The sequence below is a fragment of the Pituophis catenifer genome, unplaced genomic scaffold, assembly GCF_029215685.1.
Source record: "Pituophis catenifer annectens isolate HBS135680 unplaced genomic scaffold, rPitCat1.0.hap2 SCAF_3, whole genome shotgun sequence".
Taxonomy (NCBI): domain Eukaryota; kingdom Metazoa; phylum Chordata; class Lepidosauria; order Squamata; family Colubridae; genus Pituophis; species Pituophis catenifer.
Window position 1 is genome coordinate 110,646,442 of NW_027256883.1, and position 17,777 is coordinate 110,664,218.

Consider the following 17,777-nt stretch of genomic DNA (forward strand, 5'->3'; position numbering starts at 1 on the left):
TAATCAATGACGGCCAGTGTGCAGTAATCTATATTCTTTTAGAGCACTCAAGGGAGTCGGAGGTTGGAGGATTCTGTTTTATGATGATTCTGATCCTCATTCTCTGGGCAATCCTAAAAGGAAATATTGGATGAACATGCCCCCCCCCAAGTATTATAGGAGGGAACGAGGTCCTGCAGTTCCTTCCTATCTTCCCTTTTACTTAACTTCTATAACATATGAAGTTACTAGAAGAATCATTGGGTTTGGACCTATGGCCATCAGTATATACAGATGTGTTGTTGGGGAGGGAAGGCAGTGATTCAGTGAGAGTTACACTATTGTGCCACAAACTTTGCCCCTTTTATACATGTGTCATGTATCACAGGCTTGTATGTTGTAAGATTCATCTTCTATTGAGATTTTAAGATTAAACACAGATTTTAGCCACCTCATGCACGTTTTCAGAATACTCTTGCTCAGGAGTTTCCAAATTACTCTCCTTAGTCTCCACAGCATCACCACAAACAAAGTCTGACACAAGAATTCAGTTATACTTTGATGTATTGGAGAATTGACTCTTTCAATACAGTGGGAATCTCAAGTGTGCCTTAAATGATTTCAGGTTCTTGTCTCATTGAGGTTCCTCACTAACAGCAGACCAGCCAAGAAGAGCTGTTCCCATAAAACAGGGCTGTCAAACTCACGGATGCGTCACATGCTGGCAACGCCCACACCAGGTTTAGCGAAAGGGAAAAAAAGTTGTGATACGTCACGTGACGCCTCTGTGACGACACGAGTTTGACACCCCTGCTATAACAGATAAGTATAACTGCTTGTGCCTTGTGCTTTCTTTTCCCTTATCAATATCCTCTGGCTGCCTGTGTGGCTCATCATAGCTTCAGAAATTTCTAAAAAATTACTGTGTCTTATGTATGACATAGGGTTAGTGTATTATAACAAAAATACAGCTGGGTGGCTTTTGGGTGAGTTGTATTTACTTTAATGCACTACTAAATTTGGGGAGTTTAATACTGTATAGTATTAAGATAGATTGATGCCCAATTTGAGCAGACAGCAATCAGTGTTTTCAAGAGCTTTAATTATGGCATGAATATAAACATTTAAAAAGAGAAGGGCAAATATACAACCTTGCTTCACTCTTTTTTTAAAAAAAAATGGTATTGGCATGAAAAGATGGCTCAGGCACAACCTAACCTGTATTTGGGCATTTCTATGTAGTTGCATAATCAGTAGATTTCCTATAAATAAAATCTTACGAGTTCAGTGGTTGTTTTAGTTAATTGTTTGTCATTTGTTGAAATATAGGCCACACATTTTCTGTTCATACAAACATATTCTTGTTTCCCTCACCCTGTACATGTGAGGGAAAATCTGTAGTAGCAGTTACTGGATTTGTTACATAGTGTTCCCTACTACTGGGAAAATAAATCTATATGTAGGAAAGATAGAATGAGTTTCTTCTGCCAAGCCTCACATAGCTGTCAAACACGAATGAGAACTACATGAATTTCAGAAAGGCTTTTTAAATATTGGGGCAAAAACATAATCTTAAAAAAAATGAAAGAGTACATTTCCTGGCTAACTAATAGTGAGTCAGTGGAATCTCTTTGAAATGCTTCCTTCTGGTCTTATTACCTTTTCTTACCTAAACTGAATTCTCCTCTCCTGTTTCTTTCCCACCATCTTTCACATCCTCTTACTTTAGATGAATCTCCAAAGAGTAAGAAGGATGTAGGCCAAGTAAAACCTGGAACACCTGCTGCTTCTTCATTTAAGGACAAGGGTTGGGAGACTGTGGAGTTTGAAGGGGCAATTCATTTCAAGGAATACCTATTTGCAGATGGAAGTAGGGACCCCTGACTTTGAATTTGGCATATGGAATTTGGAGTCTGTCAAGAATATGTAATTAATATTGCTTCTATTTTAAAATTACATCCAGATGCAAAAGAGAATGGGGATGGATTTTTGGCAGTTGTGACATCACCTACAGGCCATTCAAAGTTACAATTGAAAGGTTTATCTCAGAATATACTTTATTGAGTGTGGATTTTTCAAGCAAATTTCTAGCAACTTTTTTGCATGTGTGTATAAATGCATGCATTTGTGTAATTTTTGTAGATACATTTAACATCATCAAATAACAGCATCTTCTTGTTCTTGGAAATGACTAGATAGGTGGATAAAAAGGCCAATTCTATACATCAGCTGACTGTGCAACCAACTATGATAATAAATTGATATGGCACCTGAGTCCCAATGACTAAAATAGCTATACTGTACTAAAAATTCTTTTATTTCCTCTTAATTAAAAATAATTTAGTTAGCATCATTTTTTCAAGGAGCCAGTTAATTAAACAATTTTTTGAGCCCTAGTGAATCCCTTGACAAAATCACCTCACATAGGTGAGAAATTGCCAGAAAAGAGCATAATCCCGATTGGGAGTTTCTTATTCTGTAAAGCCTGTTTTGAACAGTCCTATTTATTTTGCCACTGGTTATTTTATTAATTTTATTCAGAATATGTAGGAGTTAACAACTACTGAGTAGGAATGAGACAGAGAGACATTTCTTTTGTTTTGCTTGTCTTCCATTCATCCGTGAAGAATGGGTAATCTTTCTATAGCAATAAAAATGCTTTGAGCTCCCTCTTATTATATACTGTTTTAGACATGGGAAAGATTTTTGGATTAGAAGGCAAGATCAGTATGTCTTGTCATTTTCCATTTTATAATTATTTCATCGAAAATAAGTTAATAAGTGACCAAAGAATTGAGCTGAAATTCTTGCCAGATCCCATTTCATAAGCTTTCATCACTAGGATTGCTAAATTCACTCTGATGAGAGATCACACCCAGTTCCACAATTTAATTCAGAGCCAAACCAGATGTTACATTAACTTTGTGATAAGCAAGTATGCCTATTTTAAAAAAAATAATTCCCAAAGAAATGATAGCAGTGGTTTTCATCAAGTCTGCCACATATTGAGACTGACAAAATGATAGATTTACAGAGATTGGGCCCTTTTGATTTTTGAAATTAATGCTTTGTATTCTGTATTGATCTGTGCATTGGGTATATTTTATTTAATTTTATCTGACAAGATTTTTATTTCTGATAGATAAAAACGTTAGCCTGTGAACTTGAAGGATTTAGAACTTAGCAAATGTTTGTTGAGAGTCTAAAAAACCAAGACTTGTCATTGTGCATAGAATGACCGAATGTTTGCCATTCGGAGAGTGAGTTCCATAATGGATGAAATGAAATTATTATACATTGATTTAGTTTTCAGCAATGGTTATGGGTTGATTATGATCTTTCTACATAGCCCTTGTACTATATTCTTTTGACCTATGAGATCTTGAGGTCAAAACTGTAAATGGACAAGCCAAAAGTATTTTGACCCTGCATTTGCTCCATTCACGTATATCCCCTTGATAATTTCTCCATAGTTTCTATCAGATAACAAAGATTTTGCTTCCTGAAAACGTTTAGGTATATGAGGGTAGAGGTTCGTTCTCTGAGCTTGTAGATTGGTTTCCAAATATTTTGTTACCTAGCTAGGTAACATTTTCAACTAAGTTTAGGAAACATCAGTGTCAGTGTTCCTCTGTTTATAAGGACTTCGTGTGGTCAGTAGATCCACATGAAGCCCTTAAAAGTGTATCTTATGGATTTTTCGCTGGTAACCAATAACATAGTTACATATGTGAATTATGTAATTATTTAATTACATTAAAATGAAATGGTCACTTTGAAAGAATTTGGTTCTAGAGCCAGAAAATGTGGCATGTGAACTATTTATTGACTCAATATATTTTGGCTTCCACTTCACATAAAACTTGGACTGATGAAAAATTTTGTGAAAATAATGGACAAGGCAGGTGAAGGTTTTTCTTATTTGAGACAGATGTTTCCAAGATTAACTGATTCCAAGATTAAGGAAGGCATAAGATCAGATACTGTCCATTGTTAAAGACAAATGGTTTAAAGATTTGTTGGTTGGGCCAGAGAAAACCACCTGGAAAGCATTCAAGGATGTCGTTGAGAATATTTTCCTGACTCGATGCGCCGCCAATCCTACTTCTGGGATCTTGATTGATGATTGGATGTACTGAGTGCCTATCAATGTTTCTGCAGCCTTGGTACCGCCCCTTGCACGTTAACCCTTCAGTCTTTTTCACTCAGTGGAACAGAGTACACCTGAGTGCCTATGCTCTAGACTGAATTATTAATTCTGTTTTTGTTGATGATTCGTTTTTCAAATTTTTTTGTGGTGTTTCGCTGGGAGCTACGTTGGGGAACATTTGAGTTATTTCCGGAGCAGCGGTATTCGGCTTTTTCTGTTTAACTGCCGATCCGCCATTTTCTATTTCCCCCCGTCACTGTGAAGCACGAGTGGCAGTTTTCGGTTAGTAATTAAACTGCTGATCCAGCCCGATCTAATCCTCGCTGAGAGGCGCTTATTTAAGCAGCCCGGCTGTGGGGACGGAGCGCTGGACGAGGAGCGGAGTGCCGGACTGGAGATCTATGTGTAAGGCTAGTGGCAGCTTTAATATTTGCCGGCTGAGAGGCGCGTTCCTGAATCCCCGAGGGTGCTGCTGGTGGTTCCGCTGGTTGGTTTACCAATATAACCGCTTCGGTTATATAAAAGGTTCGGTATCAAGGGCGGCTTTCAGGGTCCCTGCCCATCAGGAGCATACCCTGCTGATATTCTTGGATTTCGTGACGTTGGTTATTTTCCTGCCATTTTTTTATGTTTGAATTCATCCTGGATGTCTCTGTCATTTTTGCCTTGTCTGTATGAAATTGTGGAATAATGGTTTTGTTGCCACATATACTTATCGAATTCTGTTAATTTGGTTGATAATTCTTGTGTTTTTTTCTCCCTTTCATGAGGTGTGGCATAGTTGATTTTTTTCCTCAGTGCTTTGCTCCGGTCGCCATTTTGCTGAGGGACCTTCATTGACAGCTACAGAGTTCTGCAGCCACCGTATCGCCCTTCAAACTGCCAGTTTTATCCATTGGTGGAAGGGAAGTGCTCATTTATTGTTATTTACTATTGATTAGTTCTTTTATATATTTTTAAAAAAATTAATTAATTCAAAATCATAAAAATATTGAATTATTATAATATTGATTTTGGGTCTCTTGTGGAGTGATGGCAGATTCTCCTATCTCCTCAGACATTGAACGGGAGGCTTCCCCTCGTAGGGTTCCTTCCCCTAAACCCGCAGGGAAACGTAAGGCCAAAACCAGAGGTGTTTCTAAAACAGTGGCTAAGCCTATTCCAGTGGCAGTGTTATGGACAAACATGTTATCAGATGCCACAATGCTCTAGAAAAGCAGTGTAACAAGGCTCAGGTTGCTTTGCAATTTGAGGAGCCTTCCCCCTTGCATACGGGGGATAATCTGGCCCAGCCTTCTGTGCCTCCTCTATCTGATCCTCAAGAATCCAATTTTCCTGTTTGGTCTCAGGGAGACGTTATTTTTGTGCCTCCAGGCCATAATCTGATCTGTACGCAGGGTGATCATATTCACCAGCCATCTCCACAGGTACAGTTGCCATCTGGGGCTCCAGATCCTGTCACTGTTACCTCTGCTTCACAACCTCAACTGATGACTACAGCTGCCCCAGGTCAGGTGTTTGATTTTCAAGCCATGCTTTCTCAAGCATTTACCAATGTTTTGCAGTCTGCTTTTCAACATTCTTCAACGCAGCCTCTAACTGTGGCTTCAGCAAGGCCAATGCCCTCTACATCTGTACCTCAACCATCTACATCTAAGTCGGCCTCTACCGCCCATGGCGTGGAAGGCTCTGATTATGGGGAAGATTATTTTGATGACTTTGACATGTCTGAAGATGATGAGCCTTTATCTGACAAGTCTCCCTTTCCAGGTCTTTTCAAACCTGCTCTTTTTTCTTCCTTGTTGCGTAAGGCTAAGGTAGCCTCTAATATGGGCAAAGTCATTGATCCTCCTTCCTCTTCACAAGACCAGCCATCCATGTCTGATTCATTGTTTAAAATGCCTCAACCTGAGCACGATTATATTCCATTTCCTGATTTATTTGCTCAGGTGATTCAGTGACCTTGGGAACGTCCTGGCTCCTTGGCTGGCCCTTCTGGCCATGACAAGCGGATGTATTGTGCCGCCCCAGACCTAGAGTCATTGCTTCAGTTACCGTCTGTCGATGAGCCTGTGGCTAGCCTTGTCTCTTCTTCGATTCTGGCTGGTGATGTTGGGGACGGGCTGCGAATGGAAGACAAGCGTGCTGAGCTCTCGTATATATAAAAAAAAAACGCATCAAGAGGCAGCATGGGCAATTCGAGCGGCTACTGCTGCTTCATTTTTTAATAGGGCATCCCTTATTTGGCTTCGCCAATTAAGAGACAGGGTGCCCCCAGAGGAGGCTAGAATACAACAAGATATCACAAAACTGATTGCTGCTGCCGAATTTGCGGCAGATGCTTCCCTGGATGCAGCGAAGTTTGCTTCACGGGCCCTCACTTCATCTGTAGTTTCTCGCCGTCCATTGTGGCTCCGACATTGGCGAGCTGACAACAAGTCCAAGTGGACACTTACTACTGCACCATTCAAGGGCCCTTCACTATTTGAGACGGCCTTGGACGCCATCCTCATAGAGGGCCACGACAAGAGAAAGATTCTTCCTACGTCATTCAGGAGATTGGATCGAAGAGTTTCTCCTTACGGCCGGCAGTCCTTTCAGGCCGACTGATCTGTCCCCGTCTACACACACACACAAACACAGCCAGCCGAGGGTTAAGAAAGTACTTGGCATGCACACAGGTCGTTATCTCAAACTTGGCAGCAATATAAGCACCGTCTGCCAAGAGCTTTTACTGCAACAGATAACATAAAATTACATACACATTGCAAATAGTCCAGCAAAACAATATCCCTTTCGGCAGCTTCAGACGTTGTTCAAGTGACTAGCCAAAGTTAGCTTTTGTTCGTCACGGAGTTTTACCAGCCACCACCCTCTCTTATATAGTCTCTGGGGTGTGGTCCAGTGACTCAGTTCTAATCCCTAGCACGCCTCCTTAACTGCTGCAACTGTTTATCACGTCTTCGTTGGCGTGCAACCAGGAATGACGGCTGTCCTTCTTCGCTCTCATCCGAGACACCTGGCTCCTGGCTAATCTCCTCTCCCTCGGCCGGCACCTGAGACAGTGCCAGAGGGGAGGGGCCTGGAGAGGGAGGCCTGGCTGACTCCTCTCCCTCATGTTCGGAGCTTTCTTCCTCCGATGAGATAGGCTCAGAGGGCAGGGCCACAACACTGACTCTGGCAACATTGGATCCTATTTCAACCGATCCTACAATCAGGGATATTTCTCCTCTGCAGGTAGGCCTGTCTTTCGTGACCGAGGAAGACGCCAGACCAACTTCCGTAGACCCTTCCGTGGTTCTGGCTCGAAAGCCTTCCATCGAGGCAAATGACTTCCTGCCTCTCGTTCAGGTGGGGGGCCGTCCTCAGGCATTTTACCATTAGTGGGAGACCACTTCCACAGATGCCTGGATTCTTCACACTGTCACACATAGCCTCAAACTGGAGTTCATCTCCTGCCCGTTGGATCGTTTTCTTCCATGTCCCACGTCAGAGAATCCCCTGAAACGTCAACTTATGCTTCTAGAGATTCAACACTTGTTAGAGATAGAAGCCATAGAGCCGGTTCCCAACGACCAACTTCGGACCGGCTACTATTCGATTTTGTTCCTGGTTCCCAAAAGTTCGGGAGGCTGGAGGGGTATACTAAACCTCAAGGACCTGAATCTCTTCATTTTATATCGACGTTTCAAAATGCATTCGCTTCAAACAATTCTAGCATGCATTTGACGGGGAGACCTGATGCAATCTGTAGACATAAAGAAGGCTTATCTTCACATACCTATTCACCCAGAGCACAGACGATACCTACGTTTTGCCTTCGAAGGATGCCATTTTCAATACAGGGCCATGCCATTTGGACTTTCATCGGCGCCTCGGATGTTCACGAAAATACTAGCAGCTCTAATGGCGTCTGTGCGGGAGCGCTCCATCCGCATGGTCTGTTACCTGGACAATCTGTTGATCCTGTCATCTTCCAAGACGCAAGCGAGCATCTACAGGCAGGCAGTCTTTCAGGCTCTACAGTGCCATGGATTTGTACTCAACCTTCCAAAGAGACGTTGATTCCAACGTCTCGTATTTTTCAGCTGGGCTCTGTTATAGATTCCCTTCAAGGAATGATCTTCCTGTCCCCGGATCGCCAAGCGAGTATAAGGGACCTGGTTTGACAGGTGATTCTTCAACCAAAAGTGACTGTTCTGCTATTATCCCAATTGTTGGGAAAGTTCATCTCATGCATTCAAATAGTGCCGTGGGCTTGTCGTCATTTTCGCCTCCTTCAGTGGTTCCTCCTGCCATTTCAAAGGTTGGGACAGGCAGATTCTTTACTCAAAGTGATAGTTCCGACCAGCGTCAAGAAATCGCTGCGCTGGTGGGAATCCACAGCTCTGCAATGCAGGACTGTGTTTCTGGAACCACATCTTGTCACCATAATGACGGATGCCAGCCTTCATGGTTGGGGGGCCCATCTGGACTCACACATTGCACAGGGCACTTGGGCTCCGTCCGATCTATGGCACAGTATCAACTTCTTGGAACTTCGTGCGGTTCGACTTGCACTTGTCCTTCCAGACCCATGTGTACAACAAGCACGTCTTAATTCTGATGGATAATGTGGCCATGAAGGCCCATGTCAACAGACAGGGAGGCACGCGTTCCAGGGACCTGATGGCAGAGACAGAACGGCTGATGGCTTGGGCAGAAGACAATGTTCTTTCACTGAAAGCAGAACACATTTCTGGCACCAGCAATTTGCGGGCCGATTACCTCAGCAGGGAACATCTAGATCCCTCAGAGGGGCAGCTACATCCCCGACTATTTCACAGCCTCTCCCCCAGGTTCGGAACTCCGAGTGTGGACCTCTTCGCGAGTCCTCGGAACGCTCAGCTTTCCAGGTATTTCACCAGATTCCCATCTCCAACCGCAGAAGGTCACGATGCTCTTCGGTGCCCATGGCCGATAGGCCTTCTGTATGCCTTTCCCCCAATTCCAATTCTACCAAGAGTTATCCGGAAGATTCTTTTGGAAAAGGCCGAAATTCTTCTGGTAGCGCCTTCTTGGCCGAGACGGACGTGGTTCACCGATCTAAAGAGTCTGTCAGTGGAACCACCGTGGCGAATTCCCAGGACCAGTCGATCCCTCTGCAAGGACTTGTTCAACATCCAGGTTCAGACTTGTTAAAGTTGACCGTTTGGCACTTGAATGCATTATCCTAAGGAAGGATAATATTCCATCAGATATCATTTCAACTATTCAGGCAGCTAGGCGTCCCTCAACTATTCGGATTTATAACGCATCCTGGTCCTCCTTTGCCAGATGGTGTGCTACCAAGCTTGTCGATCCTACTTCACCAACAATATCTGAAATTTTACAGTTCCTTCAATCTGGTCTGGACAAAGGTTTGGCTCCTTCTACACTTTGACGCAAGTGGCGGCCTTGGCCACTGTCTTGACTGGTGAGGTCATCAACCTCTCTCGCAAAATTCAAACATTAAGGCTTTTTTACGAGGAGCAGTCAATTTGTCACCTCCGGTGATACACCGTTTTCTGACTTGGAATTTGACGTTAGTTTTACAAGCTCTTACATCTGACCCATTTGAATCTTTGGCTTCAACCTCGTTATGTAATTTGACTCTAAAAATGGCCTTTCTTCTAGCAGTAACTTCGGCTAGGAGAGTTTCGGAGATTGCTGCTCTGTCTATTCGCCCAGATCTCTGTGTATTTTTTCCTGATAGAGTCGTTCTCCGACTAGATCCGGCCTTCATACCCAAAGTGAACTCTAAATTTCATAGAGGTCAGGAGATTGCTTTTCCTAATTTCTGCCCTGACCCCCCCCCACCCTTTAGGGAAAAGGTGGCATACTTTAGATGTCCGTAGAGCCTTACGGCGTTATATTAAATGTACCGCCTCCTTTAGACGAACTGAGGCCTTGCTGGTGTCCTTCTTACCAGCTTCCATGGGACAGAAAGTCTCTTCTCATATTGTGGGTAGGTGGCTTAAAGCCTGTATATCAGCTGCTTACCATTTACAGCGAAGGGCTGTGCCCGGTGGCATTGTTCCCCATTCCACTCGAAGTGCCGCAACTTCAGCGGCTTCGGCTACCCAGGCGTCTATTGCTGACATTTGTAAGGTGGCAACTTGGTCATCATTGTCTTCTTTAGTCCGCCACTATCGTTTGGACATTTTTGCTTCTGCTGATGCTGCCTTTGGCAGACATGTATTACAATCTGTAATTTCCACCATGGACAGACAATGGATCGACCTCTCCCAGACAATGGGTGAACTTGGGTATGTCCCAGAAGTAGGATTGGCGGCGCATCGAGTCAGGAAAATGGACGTTGTCCTACCTGAACGTCCCTTTTATGCTCGATGCGCCGCCAATCCGGCCCACCTGCTAGTCGACCATTGCTGCTATGGGTAGTGTGTGTGTTTTCTTTTGTCTCCTAATCTGCAGCGTTGGCTATGTGATCCTGCGTTTGGATGTTCCTGAAGATGGGTTGATGTCGTCCTCGTTATCTGCTTCGTGAAAAAGACTGAAGGGTTAACGTGCAAGGAGCGGTACCAAGGCTGCAGAAACATTGATAGGCACTCAGTACATCCAATCATCAATCAAGATCCCAGAAGTAGGATTGGCGGCGCATCGAGCATAAAAGGGACGTTCAGGTAGGACAACGTCCATTTCTTGGCAACAACAGAGTACCAAACTACATTTAGCTGGCTGATAAACCTCTTACAGCATACAACACCACTGAAGAATTATTTTTTTGCATTTACACTTGGACTTCTTTTCCAAAAATCTAGATGCAGTCAGTGATGAACATGGTGAAAGGTTTCACCAGGATACTGCCACAATGTAAAAACAGTATCAGGACAAGTGGAATTCATCAGTGCTGGCTGATTATTGTTGGAGACTGCAGCAAGATACAGTGGATATTGAATACAAATAACAATCAACATTTTGGGCCCTGTTGAACTCATGCAGCATGCCAGAAACATTATGCAATTAAATACTTTATAGTCATTAAAAGTTAATTTTATATTTTCAAGATTCCTACATGATACAGCCATTCTGGAATTATATTTGTGTTCTATTTGAAGAAGTCTATCATAATCACCAAAAATTTTTCAGGAAGCAAAACTTTTTTTAAAAAAATTGTGGCCCAGTAATATGGGCAAAGAAGAGGAAAGAGGGAATGGGATGTATCGTAGGCATTAAAATCCCTCTAATTGGAGCCCTGTTCACATAAAAGGTTTGTGCAGAAATCTCTAGTTGAAAGCAGCAGGAAGTAACTTTTCTGTTCCCTATATTGGGCTGAGTAGTTGGTGAGAAGCTAGTTGTTCATGATACAACTTTTGTCTGCAGTGTACATGTGAAAGCTTGTTTGTATCCTGGCACCCTGTGAGATTTCATACCTTAAGCTCTGCACGTAGACAAAGACTCTCTACTGCAGACTCAAGAGCCTTAGAGAGAAAAAGGCTCTTCACTCCCATGTTGAAATCTATATGTGAAGGTACTGCCTTAATAAAGTTAGTGTGTCTGTCTGTGTGCATGTACACACAACAGGTTCTGTGTATGTTCACACAGCAGATTCTGACCAGTTCTGGAGAACTGGTAGCAGAAACTTCGAGTAGTTCAGAGAACCGGTAGTAAAAATTCTAACTGGCCCCACCCCCATCTATTCTCTGCCTCCCATGTCCTAGCTGATAGGGAGGAAATGGGGATTTTGCAGTAACCTTCCCCTGGATTGGAGAGGGAATGGATATTTTACAGTATCTTTTCCCTGCCATGTCCACCAAGCCATGCCCACCAAGCCACATCACGCCCACCAAGCCACACCCACAGAACTAGTAGTAAAAAAAATTGAAACCCACCACTGCCACAAACATACATGTACACACATATATTTGAGTTAGTGTTTGACTTCTGGCAATGCCGGGACTAGTCCCTAGAGTTTTCTTGGTAAAGTTTTTTTAGAAGTGGTTTGCCCATGCTTGCTTCCTAGAGCTGAGTGAGGGGGACAGGCTTCCAAGGTCACTGAGCTGGCTTTGTGCCTAAAGTGGGACTAGACCTTACAGTCTCCTCCCAGTTTCTAGTCTGGTGCCTTAATTGCTATATCAATCTGGCTCAAACACTGCTAGTAGGAAGATTGAAAGCAGCCCTGGTAACCTGCTGTAGTTAATAAAAAGCAAGTTACGATTCCCCCCTCCATTGTCAAGAGTATTATTGCTGTTGCTTATCAGAAGTGTTTGCATTATTTTTATTTGCTCAATTGTATTTCAGCTCATTCTGCTCTCATTCTCCTTTTTCCCCTTTTGCTGTTTCTGGTAGATTGCAAACCTGTGGTTGCACAGAAGCTGAAACCTGATACTAGAATGGGAGATGAGCAGTGAGGCTTCTGTTTCTTTTTAACAATGATAGAAATTTTAACTTCTCAAGTTGAAAAGAAGAGATGTAAAACAGAGGAAAAGCTTTCATTGAAAAGCTGTGGATTATTATTATTATTTTTTTACTATTTATTGGGAGTAAGAGAATATCAAAACAAACCCCAAAAGCTTTTGGAAATGAATCTTCTGCCATTGATGGCTTAACTTGATCTTGTGGATGCATTGACGAGATACAAAAGAAAAAGAGCTGGAAAATGGGGGAAATATGCTGTGAAAATCTGGAAATAATTGATTAGGTTCCATGTTAGAGAGTCCCCACTTCTCCCTTTATATAACAGAAGCAATGGTAAACTTGTATGTTTTAATCTTATTTGGTAAAATTATACTGAATAAACAAGCTGGGTAGGCATATATATGTAAAGACCAGAACTTTAAAGAAATTATTGATTGATGCACATGTCATAGGCCTTGATTGTCTAAAATGAAGTGAAAAGGTTACTGATTGCATATCTGTGTTGTATTTATTGGTTGTGCCTGGAATATGCTACTTTTCATCATCTAGTTGTTCAATTTTTTTTTTATTTTTTTTTGCTATTATAGAGTAATAATTTAAAAAGTCTTAGAATGATTTGTAATGAAATGAAAGAAACAGAGAGAGAAAAGTTTGTTGTGGATCTTTCAGGGAATGGATAGAAAAGATGGAGCTCAATCCAAATAGGGTCTACCAGAGACATGAAAAAGGTCCTACTTGGAAACTCAAAATCAGAAGGGAAGAGATTGTGGCCAGGCTTTGGCACAAATAGCTGGAGCCTTGATGTAACAAAATTAATATTATCCTACTTCTGTTGTAACATTTTCGTCTCTTGCTCTAATGCTATATTGTGCATGATATTTTATTTCAAGCCACTGCTGAATCAAGGGATTGTTTGGATGCCCCTGGGTCTGCATTAAGAAAAGATAATTCTCTGAACCATAGAACCACATAGATCTAAAAAACACCCAAACTGTAATGTAAAGATGTATCAGTCCACTGTTGTTTATTCTGACTGGCCCCAGCTTTTCCCAAACTCACAAAGAGATTTTTCCAGCCTGTAACTTTTGCTTGAATTCCCTTTAAATGTTGGAGTTTAAATATGGATCAGCCTATATGCAGCACACGTGTCCCACTCATGAAGATGTTCAATTTAAATGGAACTAAATTTTATTGGGATTTATCTATTTAGTTATTAACTTTTACCTCTTTCCTCTACCAACTCTGCAGGGCCTATATGAGCATGAAGGAACTTAAGGAGGTCCTTCAGCTGAACAGCACACACTTTGTCAATATCTATTTTGCCAGCTCCGTGCAAGAAGAGCTAGCTGGTGCTGGAACCTGGCCCTGGGACAAGGATGCCCTCAGCCACCTGGGTAAGTATAGCTCTTGAGGCTTATCAGTTGACTTTGGTACATATTATATACTTGTTATAGATACAGAGCCAATTTCTTATAGTGGTTAAGGTGTTGGCCTACAAATTAGAAGACCTTGAGTTGTATTCCCGCTTTAGGTATGAAAGCCAGTTGGGTGACCTTGGGCCAGTCATATTCTCGGCCCAACTCACCTCACAGGTTAATTGTTGTAGGGAAAACAGGAGGCTCTTAAGGCTTATTGGTATGTTCACTATCTTGAGTTGGATAGAAATGAAAAACAGGATAAAAATATTTTTTTTAAAAAAATGATACAACATTATCCTTCTTCATGGCATAAGCCCAGTTTAGGCTAGCACAGTGATGTGCAGTCATTTCAGGCTGAGGGTTATATTGGGAATGTGGATGGCAGAATGGACAGGGTTAAGGCAAAAATTGTTTCAAATTTAATTTTAATTTTATCGGTTCAGTGGTTCAGTGGCAAAAACTTTAATCACTAGAACTAAACGTCTTGTAGATGAGGCACATATACAAACAGAGCTTAAGACCCTCACAGAAGTATTAATGGAAAATGGGTTCCATGAAAATAGAATTAGAACTGTAATCCAGCAAGGGACAGTAGGACAGAGCAAAACCCAAGAAGAAGAACAGAATATGGGAACTGCCATCCTGCCCTATATAAAAGGGACCACCGATAAAATTAGTAAGATATTACGGAAACAAAAAATAAAAACAGTGTTCCGTACAGATAGAAAAATATCGATGATGGTGAGAAATCCTAAGGATAAAATTGAGTTGGAAAACCAGGGGATATACGAAGTGCCATGTGCCTCCTGTCAGTCATCTTATATTGGACAGACTAATAGACGAATAAGTGTGCGTTTAGAAGAACATAAAAATGCAGTGAGGAAAGAAGAGCAAACTTCTTCTTTGGTACAACACATGAAAGCCACGGGACACAATATTGATTTTAATAAAACCAGAACAGTGGCGAAAGAGGAACATCTCAACAAAAGAATAATCAGGGAGGCCATCAAAATTGAAAAGAGGCCACAGAATATGAACAGACGAGACGACGCCTCTAGGTTATCAAGTATTTGGGGACCTGCACTGAGAGAAACTCGAGTGTTAACATCAGAAGAGAGGCAGAGATTCCAACAAGCAACCAGTGGTGTTGCAAGGCCTGCCAGAATTCTTCCCGCTCTGCAGAGGGTGGCTAGCAATAAGGAGAGAGAGAGGAACGAGCCAGAAGACAGGCTGAGATCTCAACTAACAATCAAGGGTGCTGTGATGCCTACCAGAATCCTTTCCCCTCTACAGCAGACAGATAATAATAGAGAATCTGAGAAAGCTGGGCCTGTAACACGGAGCCAAGCAGCTAGGAGGAGGAAGCAGGAAGAAAAACTGTTGTCCTCCAATCGGAACACAGAGTTGCAGGCTAGCCAGCATATGTCAGCAGCAGCAAATATAGATAAGCAACAGCTCCGGCCCCGCAACAGAGAACCCATAGCTTCTACATGAAACAGAGCCTGAAGATGACAGGGTTGTGAGCCTGTTGAAACGTTGCTTTAAGAAAAACTTTTAAAGTCACTGGTAGGATTTTAGCTGAGGTTTTAAAGGACCTTGCAGAGTGCTCTGTAAGGATTTTTAGAAGATTTTAAGCTGGGATTTTAACCAGGATTTTAAACATTTTAACCAACTTATTTATAATGATGCAGGAAAACACCTGAGATTTTAATTTTTTGCATATGCACACCCGCAAAAACTTAAGAAGACATATATATATATATGCCACTTTAAATCCCTTCAATCCATACATGAAGCAAACTGACACCCACCATGAAGATGTGGCACGACTACGAACGCGAAGCCAAACAACAGCAATGCAGCTCACCAGCTCAAATCCCCCTGCAACTCAGACTAACACGAGCACAACCAAGCCCCCACCTAAACAGAACACACCCCCATCCAATCAGAGCACAGCCAACCCCCCATCCAATCAGAGCACAGCCAAACCCCCAACCAATCAGAACACACCTCCACCCAATCAGAACACAGCCAAGCTCCCACCCAATCAGTTCACACCCCCACTGGCAGTTAAAAGGAAGAAACAGCTGCGGTCACACACATTGCTCCTAGAAGCACGAAGCCGAAAACACCAGCCTGAAGATGACGAATGAGATGTCGTCGAAACGTTGCCAAGACGCCTCCAATTTTATGCGGGAGAAAACCCGAATAACCAAAGACATACACACACACACACACACACACATATATATATATATATATATAATTTGATTTATATGCTGTCCTTCTCCGGAGACTCAGGGCGGCTTACGGTGTGTTAAGCAATAGCCTTCATACTTTTGTATATTTATACAAAGTCAGCTTATTGCCCCCACAAACTGGGTCCTCAATTTACCTACTTTAGAAAGGATGGAAGGCTGAGTCAACCTTGAGCCTGGTGAGATTCGAATTTACAGTAATTGCAGACAGCTGTTGTTAATCACAATGTTATTAGTCTGCTGAGCCACCAGGCCCTTAGACCCTGTTTTCTCCAAAATAAGACATCCCCTGATAATAAGCCCAATCGGGCTTTTGAGCACATGGCAATAAGGCCAAGCGCTTATTTCAGGGTTCAAAATAATATAAGACAGGGGTCTTATTTTCAGGGAAACACAGTACTAACTTCAATTTATAAAGTTGGTGACCCTTCTGATCAAAATCTGTCAAATGTACTATGCTGGGGAAAAAATTAGCCCCTTTTAAGATGATTTTGTTATGTTAATTGGATGAAAAAGTCACATAAAAGTGTTAGGCCAACTTGGTTATTTTATTACAGAGGAGGCAATATATACTAAATGAAGTATTTTTTTTTTAATTTACTGGATTTATATGGCTGCCTGTTTCACACATATGACTTAGGGTGACTTGCAATGTTAAAAAATAAAATGTACGGAAATATAAAATCCATAGAAGCCGGTAAAAAGATCTCAGAGCCAGACTCCAAGATTCAACATAGCCAGACAAGAGCCTCCATTCAACACTTGGATCCCAGGCTGACACACAGAGTCCTATCTTCAGACCTTACAAAAGGGCCACAGGGATGTGTCCCTTCTGATCTTTGGAGGGATGGCATTCCAGAAGGTGGGTGCTATGATAGAAAAAGCTGTTCTGCTGGGCTCTGCCAGCTTGTCACTCTTTAGCTGATGGCACCCAGAGCATACATGGGTTGAAGCAACCTGAAAGAGATAGTCCTGCAAGTAACCCCTATATTCTTATAGAAGTTATAGTCATTTCTTGTGAGACATGCAGCTATGTAACTTTGACAGATAGATGGACAAACATGACTCTTGTTCTTCATTTGCCTACCAGTTTGTTTCATAATCACAACAAATGTACATTTCAATGCATTTTACATGACTTATCTATGCAATAACAATATAACTGAGTTGCTGATTAATAAAAGTTTGCAGAATCTGCCAGATTTAATTGCTATCAGGCAAAACCTTTTTGTATCTGAGAATTTATCTTTACAGTAGTGGTAGGAAAAAAAGGGAAAAAAGCCAGAGTTGCAATACAGATCATTGTTTTGGTTGTCCTAGAAGTACATAGACAAATTTAATCTCTGAATATGGTATCTTCATGTATCTTCTTTTTGAAAGACTGCCAATTGGAGCACAGTGAAATGTGCAAATTACATCATCCTAATCCTATGCTATTTTAGAATGCTGAGCTGATCTAAGTACCCAGCTGGCCTTTTGTTATAGATTTGTATGCCTATATGGATTGATTTTATTATCCTTCCTGATGAGACTGACAATCTATATTTAGGGTCCTCAGTGTGAGTCTAGTTCAGC

At 41.9% G+C, this 17,777-nt stretch overlaps 1 protein-coding gene across 1 annotated transcript in view; it reads left to right on the forward strand.

Moving 5' to 3' along the window:
- Positions 1–17,777, forward strand: part of PAPPA2 (pappalysin 2) — a 150,459-nt gene that overhangs the window by 24,506 nt on the left and 108,176 nt on the right. Inside the window, exon 3 of the mRNA XM_070939233.1 lies at positions 13,775–13,920. Coding sequence (XP_070795334.1) covers positions 13,775–13,920 — 146 coding nt within the window. The remainder of the gene's footprint in view (positions 1–13,774; positions 13,921–17,777) is intronic.